At 32.0% G+C, this 11,498-nt stretch overlaps 1 protein-coding gene across 1 annotated transcript; it reads right to left on the bottom strand.

The window, feature by feature from the left end:
• Nucleotides 1-5,070: 5,070 nt before the first annotated feature.
• On the bottom strand, nt 5,071-5,711 carry LOC111392117 (uncharacterized mitochondrial protein AtMg00860-like). The gene is made up of 2 exons (XM_023017385.1): nt 5,627-5,711; nt 5,071-5,465 (listed from the first exon to the last, which is right to left on the bottom strand). Exons 1-2 carry the CDS (start codon nt 5,709-5,711, stop codon nt 5,071-5,073), a joined length of 480 nt encoding a protein of 159 aa, XP_022873153.1.
• Between the last annotated feature and the right edge of the window lie 5,787 nt (nt 5,712-11,498).

The following is an 11,498-nucleotide window of genomic DNA, read 5'->3' as shown; positions in this document are numbered from 1 at the left end:
CCAATACTAGTGTATCTAATTACTTGATTTGTATTGCAGAAAAAAAGGTTTCCAGATATGAAAGGGTCGAGAACTAAAGTCTAGACTCATGGACATCTGAGAAGGGGTGGAAAACCTATAAATGAAGCTATTGCCAACACTCTGGTATGTGTGTTATATCTGGATTCTGTCAATAATAATTAAACTTATTATGTGTATCACTTGCTAATACAAAAATTAAGTTGCATAAGTGCAGAAAAAGATAGAAGATTGTGCTCAATCTATTTCCGATACACAAGCCGAAGATTCAATTCGAGATGATGTTGTTCCTCGAGTTCTAGGTCCTGAACGTCGTGGAAGAGTAAGGGGACTTGGATTTGGAGTTACACTATCAAAGGTCGATGGACAAATTCAAAGTAATTCTCGAGTGAAAGAACTTGAAAGCCAACTACAAATGCAATCAGAAAGGGTTCGAGCACTAGAAGAAAAAGTTGAAGCACTCCTCAAGTTATCTCAAGTTATGTATTTTATCATTTTATATAAAATGATAACATAGCTTTACATAACTACGTATAATAACTTTTTAATTTTTTTATTATTTTACAGAGTCCAAATAAGAATGTAGATGACATGAGTTTACTTGCTTTTACTCCTCAGGTTATGTATCTTATATTATTTATTGTTTGTTCAATATAAATTCAGACTATATGGCATACTAATTTTAAAAAGAATATTGTCATTTTATTGTGAATTTGTAGTCCCAACAAGGAAGTGGTATCCAGGGAGGGACTACACATTTGAAAAATTCAAGTTGTCAATTATTGCATTAGTACCAATATGATGAGGAAGAAATCGTAGTAGAAGGGAAGATTGCATCAACCGACCCAAACGCAAAGGTACACCACATGCCACTTGGACGAGATTGTTGGAAGTTTTGGGTTGAGGAAGTGTATATGGGTCATTTGACCTTATATAGACCTACTGATGAATTTCGAGTTCTTAGTGAAGCCATGGGAAGTACTGTTGCTTGGCCAAAGAGTAGTGTTAGACTCATTTGACCAAGGTATTTCTCGAATTTTTGCTTATTCAACTAAGCAAAGACTTTTAATGTTGTGTGATAAGCTTATTCTGAACATGATTGACACGTTAATGTTGTGTGAGTTTCCTAGCATTTTATTAATTAATGTACCTAATCTATATTCTTTCCTTATTGCAGTTATATGGAGCTAAGAGAAGAATTTGAAGTTGAGTTCTCTTATGCATGTGCCTTCTTGGACTTTATTTATGTAAGCAGCTTACTTCGGGATGCCTTATGGACAATGCTTTTGCTGGAATATTGTAATTCCTGTAGTTGACTCATTGTGTATATTCTTGACATATTTGTTTTTGTTGGTTTTTGGGCCCTTTTTTCTGTATTGGAGTCTTTATTATGTTTTGAAGAAGTAATTGTACATGTTTTATGTTTATTGTGTATGGATAAAATATTGGTGGTATTGGTGGTTTTTGAGATTTTTGGTTTAAATGTTTTTATGAGATTTTTGTTGATTTTCAGGTTGGTTTAGTACACATTTCAGAGGAAACTCTGTCAAAATTTTTATAAAAATATGTCACAGTAAAGTAAGTTAGGGTTGTCTTGATGGTGGGTACGACATTTAGTTGGTATCTACCATTGGCGCACGACACGTGTCGGGTCTTTTAGGGTGATTCGGGATGGGTTGTATCAATTGGTATCACTACTATTAGGGAAGTCTAAACATGCGCAAAAAAGGGGAAAAAAAAGAATTAAAGAAATGACAATGTGCGGCGAATGTTGCGAAAAACCTTAAGGCAATGCACAAAGCACGTTACGAAAAACCTTAAGGCAACGCGTGATGCACGTTGCGAAAAACATTAGGGCAACGCGCAAAGCACGTTGCGAAAAACCTTAAAGCAACATACAATGCATGTTGCGAAAAACCTTAAGGCAATGCACAACACACGTTACAAAAAACCTAAGACAACGTGCAATGCACGTTACAAAAAACCTAAGACAACGCGCAATGCACATTGCAAAAACCTTCCGCTCTATGACAACACCAAAGCCTGCACCATACGCCTGAATGCTGCAAAAGGTCAATGGCAACGTTTTTCGACCGTTGCAAATAGCAATTTTTGGTGTAGTGATCCTTTACGAATAGAGATATGAGTTTAGGATTTAGACCATATAGAAAAATCCAGTATATTGGTATAATGAGTAGAAATGCCTACACTAGTTATTGCGGTCATAATTGAATTTCTAGAACAAAGAACTTTAACTAAGTTGAATTTACATAGAGATATGAAATTTAATTAGTTGAATAAGTTCAATGAGAACTCAAGAGGGGTAAATTAAATACAATAGGTGAATTCGACCGAACACTACATTAGAATTGAGTCTTAATTTGAGATATAAAGGTAATCAATAGGCGAAGTTATTCTGCCCTAATGTCCTCTAATTGTTTGATCTTACAAACAATTGTGTGAGCATTTATTTATTGTCTAGAATTAAGATTTAAACTCGAATCACTATAACTTTTAATTTATTTTCATCAAATAGTAGTTAAAGAAAAATTGAATTAAGTGCTAGAAAATAGTCCTTGTGGGATCAATAATCTGGACTCTTAGGTCCACTATCACTTGTTACGGTACACTTGCGAAACTAAAATTGACAACAATTTTGCATATGAAAATGTAAGGCTATGTTTTAATAAATGATGAGTAGATCACATAAATTCATGAACTCGTTTAATCATTAAAAGTCATTATCTTTCATGCAGTCTGATAAACGTGAAAAAAATTATATATAAATCTATTCTCACTTAAAAACTATAAAGAATAGTTCTTAAATACACGCAAATTCATAATAAATTGATACAAAGCATACTAAATAATAAGTTGAAAATAATCATATTAAGTTCATAATAAATTGAAGATAATAGGCTTGCACGCTTATGATTGTTTTAAATCCATACTAAATTTGTTCAAATTAACAAAAAGTCAGACACTTAATTTTCAAACTTGACAAATAAACTGAAAAAATTCATCAATAAATCATGTTTAAATAGAGTATAAATTCATTTACGGTGAAGAAAAGAAAATTATTGAAGCAGCGAAAGAAAGAAATTCAAGCAAAAATCTTGAGATCACAAAATTTGGAATCCACCAAAAACTTAACAAATGAACTTCACGAATTTTATTAATGAATAATAATAATAATAATAATAATAAAGAACTAAACCCTTATTCATAAAGATTTACATGGAAACGTTGTTTTAAACAACTAGGAGTATTGAAAACAAAGTTTAAACAAACTAGAATAGCAAAAAACCCAAAATAAACGAATTGACAAAAATAACGCCAAAACTTTAAAATCAATTTTCTAGGCTTAAACAAACTCGAATGGTCGAAATTCGTGTTACATCATAATGTAGCAGTGTGTATTGTTCCCCTCGTCGTTCTCATTCCAAAATAGTCTTATAGGACCAATCCAAAATTAAGATGATGTTTTACTTCTACTAGTATTCTTTTTTCAATATACCCATTCTGTCCTACATTTGTCCCTTCCATCTCCGAAGAACTGGATACAAAGGCTTATCATCTTTATGAAACTCATACAAATCTGCCACATTAAACGTACGAGAAATACCCATAGAAGCTGGAAAATCAATAATGTAAGCATTGTTGTTAATCCATTTAAGCACTTTGAAAGGCCCATACTTTCTTGGTTTCAGTTTATTGTAAGTACCAACAGGAAATCTCTTGTTTCGCAAAAACACCATTATCGAGTCCCCTTCTTGAAATTGTTTATCTCGTCAATGTGAATCTACTGCTGCCTTATACTTTGCATTAGTTTTCTCTAATTTCTATTTTACCTCATCACGAACTGCTGATACTTCCTCGGCCAGATGTTCAGCAGCAACACTTTTATTATTGCCTTTAGACAATTTCACCAAATCCACCACACGGTAAGGCACCTCTGTATACAGCAAATGGAAACCTGCTTGTAGCATCATGAACTGCGCTGTTGTACGCAAACTCCACTTGAGGTAGTGCAAAGTCTTACTATTTAGGCTTATCTCCACAAACACTTCAAACCATATTTCCAAGGGTATGGTTAGTAACTGCTTTCTGTCCATTAGTTTGGAGACTCAACAGTGCTTCTTCAATTCAATTTGGTTCCAAAAAACTTCCACAAAGTAATCCAAAAGTGCCCCAAAAATTTTGTATCCCGGTCTGATGTGATAGACTTGAGAACTTCATGCAATCTAACAGTCTCCTTGAAAAATAGTTTGGCAATATGTGATGCATCTGAAGTCTTCCAAAAAGCAATGAAGTGCACAATTTTGGAGAATCTGTCAACCACCACAAAAACAGAATCTATGCTTCGTTGAGTACGAGGTAATCCCAAAACAAAATCCGTAGTCAGATCTCGCCATATGCCCTGAGGGACAGAAAGTGGCATGTACAACCCAGTGTTCTGCACTTGACCCTTTGACACCTGGCAAGTATAACAATTTTTTACTATAATTCCAACATTCTGCTTCAACTGTGGCCAATAATATCGAGCCTCCAAACTGACTATTATCTTGTCACGCCCCAAGTGTCCACTTAGACCTCCACCATACAGATCTCGAATCAATTTGTCACGTAGAGATTAAACAAGCATACAAAGCTAGTTGCCTTTGAACAAATATCCATCGCTAATATAAAAGTCCACCAATGATTCCTGATTCACGCACTTGCTCCAAGTCTCTTTAAAGTCAAGATCATATGCATACAATTATTTCAAACACTCGAATCCAACAATTTCCTATGATAATGTGATTAATAAGGAAGCTCTCCAACTCAATGCATTTGCAACTCTGTTTGTACTTCCAGATTTATGTTTAATCACAAAAGGAAATTTTTGGAGAAAAGTCACCCACCGAGCATGTATCCTACTAATGTGTTTTTTACTATGAATGAATTTCAAAGCTTGGTGATCAATGAACAACACAAACTCATTCTGTACCAGGTAGTGCTCCCATTGCTTCAAAACCCTCACAATTCATAGAATTCTTACTTATAGGTACTTTACTTCTGCCTGACATCACTTAACTTTTCTAAAAAGAAAGCCATGGATCTTTTCTCTTGAGAAAGGACAGCCCTAATACCAATACCACTAGCATCACACTCCACCTCAAAAATCTTCTCGAAGCTTGGCAAAGCTAATACTGGAGTTGTGCACAACTTTTCTTTGATGAAGGCGAAGCTCTTATCTTGTTCCTCTCCCCAACTGAACTTTCTTTTCTTCAAACATTCTGTGAGAGGTGCCACAATAGTTCTAAAATGCCTGATGAATCGTATGTAGAAAGTTGCCAAACCATGAAAACTCCTCACTTCAGAAACTGACTTTGGTGTTGGCCAATCTCGAATTACTTTTGTCTTCTCTTCATTTACATGCATACCATCTTCACCTACCACAAAGCCTAAAAACAATAGTTTAGATGTATAGAATGTGAACTTCTTCAAATTGATGTACAACTGATTTTCCTTTAGAACCTCCGGGACTTGCCTCAAGTGAACTAGGTGATCCTCTTTACACTTGTTGTAAATAAGGATATCATCGAAGTACACCACAACAAAAGACCTGATAAAAAGGATAGAGAATCTGTTTCATCATCCTCATGAAAGTATTTGGAGCATTTAAAAGTCTGAATGGCATCACTAACCATTCGTAAAGTCCATCCTTACTCTTGAAGGTAGTCTTCCATTAATCCCTAGGTTTAATACGGATCTGGTGGTAACCAATGTGAAGATCTATTTTTGAGAAGACCTTTGAACCACCTAGCATATCTAACATATCCTCCAATCATGGAATGGAAAACCTATACTTCACTATTATCTTGTTGATGGCATGACTGTCAACACACATACGCCACTTTCCATCCTTCTTTGGCACTAGAAGGGCAAGTACTGTACACTGACTCATACTCTCTCGTATGAACCATTTTCTTAACAGCTCCTCGAAACAATCAGATCCGCTTACAGACTTCGTAATATCTTTCTCATCATTGGTAAGGGTAAGGAAACTCTCAGTTCGTTGATAGGTAGACTAGGAAATAAAGGAACGGGAGAAATGATAAAGCTACTTTGTCAGAAGAATTTGATAAAAATTTTGACATAATTATATGTGACAATAGATGATTTGATGAAAAAGTTGTTTGTTTTTTAAATTGTCCAATGATAAATATCCCGTGAATTTTGCTTAGTTTTATGTAAACCTTGATATTCATGTAGCAAGAATGAGAAAGAAATCATTATTGGGTAACCAACCTATATAAGAATGAATATTTAAATTATAGTTTCATAAACTTGTGTTAATGATGATTAGGTGTTTTTATTTCTAACAGTTTACAATTTGAAATAGAAAATAATACATTTGAATGGACATTTAACGAATCAGATTACATTCTTGACAATTAGAGTGAAATAAATTGAGAGTAGTGCAAATAACAAATGTAAAAAATATTTGCATATGTGGTTCTTCACTTTTTAGATGTTATAAAATGCAAATAAGAGCATTTTCAAAACATTTCCTCTTCTAAAAAGCATATTTTGTAATTTTGAGAGTAAGATTTTTTAAATATTCCAACAACTTCTTTATTTTTAATCCTTAATTATATATATATTTTTTGAATAATATTATCTAACACCAGTTTATGTGGCATTATATGAGAGATGCAATTAAAGATGAAATTATATGATTCACTTAATGCCACTAGTGTTGTTACCGGCGATGCTAAATAATATTACTCATTTTCTTTATGTAATATTTAGTTGTGTCAATATACAAAGTATTGAAAATTGAAATATTTTAAATGCATTTAATTATCAAGAGTCAAATTCACTTTCTATTTTAAAATATTAATTTAAGGAATATCTTGAATCATATTTTTAATGGTTAAAACTTTAAAATAGAAAACATTTCACTTTTAAAGATCCTATTGGAGATGCTATTAGAGCATCCAAGAGAGATTCATTAAAAGTAAGATGTTTTAATTTATTTATTTTTTTAAATTTAAGCCCTTGTCCCCATTTGATCAAAAATTCATTTTCAATCACATTCTCAAAAAGAAAAAAAAAATCTACACGTATATTGAAGATTTTTCTTATTTTTTTTACCACACATTCTCCAAAAAATACTATTCAAATACACACACACACACACACACACACACACACACCAAACTAAGGTTCAAACAAAGCCTAAATAGCAAAACCTTGATACTAGGTTTTAAAATAAGTTTTATTTTATCTGTTTAAAATAAAGAGTGGGTTCGATTCTTTACATTTAGAAATTCAAACTCACTTTCTATTTGTATTTTATCATAATTGCATTTAATAATACAGCAATTTTCAATGTTCAAATAATTTATTTATTTATATTATATTGAAAATTCTACATATTGACATCTAAAAAATATACTAATTGAAAAATTAGGAAAAATAATAAAATGAGTTTGTTAGAAGGTATAAAAAATTATTCTTTAAATTTAAAGATATTCACCATGATGATTAGGAAAAATAAAGTGTATAGTGGAGATGATCTTTCAAAGTAAAAATGCCACTCAATCTCTATTTTAAAAAATTAAAATAGTATTGACTCTCTAATTTTATAATGATTACCTCAACTGCTTTTCAAATGTCTACTTTTCAATCACACATTTAAAAAATTATTATCAAAATTTACTATAAACTTGATTTTTATCTAAATCAGACAAAGTTAAATGGGAGATTAGTGTATTCCAATTTAATCAAGGGACGCGACATATATATCAACAATAAGAACGAGCATAGCACATCTTGGCAATACATTAGTTTAATTTCAAACATGTTCGATTAAATTAACAACTTGGCAATACATCAAGTTTAAGCTTTTACATTATGCTTGCATGAGAAGTGTCCTGTCTTTGATCTGTACCCATATGAGAATGCAATGTGAGGTTATTGGGAAAGTCAACAAAATGGGAGGCTTCAAAAAGGAGAGAAGGGAGGGAAAGAGCGGCCTAAATGGATTGTATTACGTGTTGAAGCTATGAGAAATCATTTTAACATTTCACGGCATCTTCGACAACAGCTTTCATAGAGGGTCCCCACTACCTCCACCTCCGCCTACACAGGTTGTCGACTTGGTTAACTGAAATGTACAAATTGTATAGACTACGTTGGGTGCACATGTTAGTTAGCCATGGGATGTCAAATGGGCTGAGCGGCTCATCGGCTTGATAGCTCGAATCGTGGACTAATTTGACGAGCCCGAACTGAGCAAGGGGCTCCATTTTTATGAGCTCGTGGGCTCATCAAAAAATGTGTGAATTTACAAAAAAAAAAATCCAAAAATCCAAAAAAAAAAATTTTTAAAATTGAAAAATGACGAGCTCGCGAACAACTTCCATACGAATATCTTGAACATGTTTTGCAAGTTTTGAAATTTGAGATTTCATTTCCTTAACTTCAACTTGAAGATCAGGAATTAAAGGTTTAGAACCTTTTGAAAATTCCTTTTGAGCACGACGAAGAATATTTGTAAGATTGATATCATCAAAATTTTCTTTTGATGTAGAGGAAGAAAGCAAAGATGAAAATTTATCTTTGAGTTTTGGATTATCGATCCTATCAATGATATTTTGAATTATTTCTTCTTCTCCTGTTAAGACATTTATAGTTTTACAACCACAAATTTCTTTATCATTTGAAGAAGTGCAAGAGTCAGAATTTTGAGTAGATTCATAATCAAAAACTTCTTGATTGAGAAAAACTTGTTCTAATTCAGAGTTAGACTCATTGTCAGAACTAGATTGAATAAGATTAAGAAGCTGAGTTTTAGTACCTCCATCAACTTGAAAAGTACTGATTTTTTCTTTGAGAGGGCATCTATTAGAATAATGACCAGTTCTGTTACATTTCCAACATGTAACTTTTGAATTTTTCTTTTGAAAATCTTTTGTAAATTTTCTTTTAGAAAATTGTTTTCCTTTTGAAAATTTCTTTTTATGGAAATTTTCTTCAGGAGAATATTTTCTTTTTGAGAATCTTTTCTTATGAAAGATTTTTCTTGATTTTGAAGAAGGAGGTAGAACTTTCTCAAACCCATATTGTTCAAAGAATGATCCTAACTCATTTTGAGTTTGAGACTTTTCTGCTTTCAATTTAACTTTGAGTTTTAAATCATTACATAAATTGAGAGCTTCCTTATTAATGAAATTAATAATTTCACCATAAGTAAGAGTTTGAAGATCATCATTTTCCTCTAAAATTGAATTTTTCACTTTTTCAGCAAAAAGTTTTGGAAGTCCTGAAATAAATTTTTCTTTCCAAAAAGATTGTTGACAGTCAGATCTTTGCATGATACGAGATATAAACATATCTTAATACCATCGAAAATCTTGAAGTTTGGGACATCTTAAATTCATAAGAATATCATTTTGAAATTGTATATAATTTTCTGGAGTTCCAATAAAGTGTTTGATTATAGTTAATCCAAGAACAGAGTAACTATCATTGATTGGTTCTCCATTTTCATTTGTAATAATACTATTATTTTCATCACGTTTAACAGCTGAAAAAATAATATTTTTTGAAGTAGATGAGAGATAATTTTCCAACCATTGACCAAGCTGTCCAGTGAATCCAAGAACAATATTATTAGTGGCTTGAAGCCTTGTAGCTCCTTTTGCCAAAAAGGTTTTGTAACAAATAGTCATTTGTCCTAAAAGATCGATGATTTGGTGTTCAGTAAGACCATCAATGTTCCATTTCACACCGGAAGAACCATCATATGATCTTTGAGGAGGCAACTTTTCTTCAAAAAGTTGATCTGGAAATGAAGGACGAGGATAAAATTTAGGAATATTTTGATAATCAGAATTTCTAAGTTTGTTGATATGGTTTGATTTTTCATCAACAAATTGTTTTTCGATTTCATCAAAATCGATTGTATTGATATTTTTTGAAACATGAAAATTTTTTAATTGATTAACAAGTTCTGAAAGAACTTCATTTTCTGTTGAAAGAGATTGAGAAGATTTCTCAAAAGTAGGAATAATATCATCATTTTTCAAAATCGGAGAAGATGAAGATGGTTTTGAAATATTCTTATCCTTACTTTTACTATCTCGATATTCTTTAAAAGAATCTTTTGGAGTAGTAAAAGCTTCAGATTCAGAATTTGATTCAATACGGTTAAGTTGAGAGCAAACGGATTGAAGAACAATATTTGTAAAGTTGTTCTGAGCTTGAATATTTTTGATGTCTTTAGCAACAACTTGAGATTCATCAAGTCGTTCTTTAGAATTTGGAACACGTTTGAGGGGAGATGCAAGAATTTCAGTTTTACCATGGGTAAACGAAATTTCTTGTAGAGGAGGATGAATTGATTGAAAAGTATTTCCGTCAGGAGTTTTCCATGATTTTGAAGAATTTTTTGTAGTGAAAACTTGAGATTTTTCTGATTGTTTCCCAAAAACTTTGATTTGGATCCAATCGTAAAAACTTAATTCTGTAGAAGATTCAAAATAATCTTTCCAAAATTGTTCTTTTTCTTTTGAAGAAAATTGATATCTAAAAATTTTTCGAAAATTTTTAACATAAATATTTTGATCATGTTTAAACTCTTTTCTTCTATCGATTTCAGAAGAAATAACATTACATTGATGATTAAAATCAGAATTTGAAGGAGGAACCTATCAAAAAAAGTAGGAGATTCTGGTTGCTCAGTTTTCTTCTTCTTTTTCTTTAGGTTGATAGAAAGGATTTGGAATAATAGGAGTAAAATCTACTCCTTTGAAAGATGATGAGGTAGAATTTCTTGATGGTTGAAAAGAATTCTTAGTTCTTTCTTCAGATCTGGATGATCTAGAAGAGTTAGATCTTGGAATTCTTGAAGAAGATCCTTGAAAGATAACTTTAGCTTTTCCATCGGAAAAAGTTAAAATTTCGTTAGGATTGGAGTTTGTTTGAGCTGGTACAGGAGCTTGAATATTTTCAAAATTCCATTCTAGATTCCTAGATTGAAGATTCCAGGGAATTCTTTTAGGAATTTCGACACTTGAATGAAAAGGATTGACTTTAACCAAAAGACTTTCTTCTTTTGGAGAAGATCTGAGAGCACCAATATTAAGTTGAGTATTCATGAGTTTGTAGTAAATTCTATAAATAACTGTAAAAGCATTCGATCGACTATCAAACTCAAGGTTTCTAGTCTGAATATGAAGATTTAGAGCATTTAAAACTGCTCCATCTGAAAGCTTTATTGAGAAATTTGGATAGCAGTTTGAAAAAACTGGACCACTTTCAAGATTTGATTCAAGAAGAGAAAGTAGAGAGTTTTTGAAATTGAGATGTCTCTTATCTCTAAGAGTAATAAGAATTGGAATGTCCAAACCAAGTCTAAACAAAGGTTTAACAGCAATTTGAACTAAACCAACATGAAGATATTTAAATCTCTTTTTATGAGATTC

This window comes from Olea europaea, unplaced genomic scaffold (assembly GCF_002742605.1).
Source record: "Olea europaea var. sylvestris unplaced genomic scaffold, O_europaea_v1 scaffold883, whole genome shotgun sequence".
Lineage (NCBI taxonomy): Eukaryota > Viridiplantae > Streptophyta > Magnoliopsida > Lamiales > Oleaceae > Olea > Olea europaea.
The sequence above is the reverse complement of the archived record's forward strand: the minus strand, read 5'-3'. Positions and strand labels throughout refer to the sequence as shown.

What these genes read in the sequence shown, in the direction of transcription:
- LOC111392117 (XM_023017385.1), bottom strand. Translation starts at nt 5,711, where the DNA reads ATGGTTAGTGATGCCATTCAGACTTTTAAATGCTCCAAATACTTTCAT. An exon ending in TTCTCTATCCTTTTTATCAG is followed by an intron (nt 5,466 to 5,626) that starts GTCTTTTGTTGT and finishes TATTGTTTTTAG; the next exon opens with GCTTTGTGGTAGGTGAAGAT.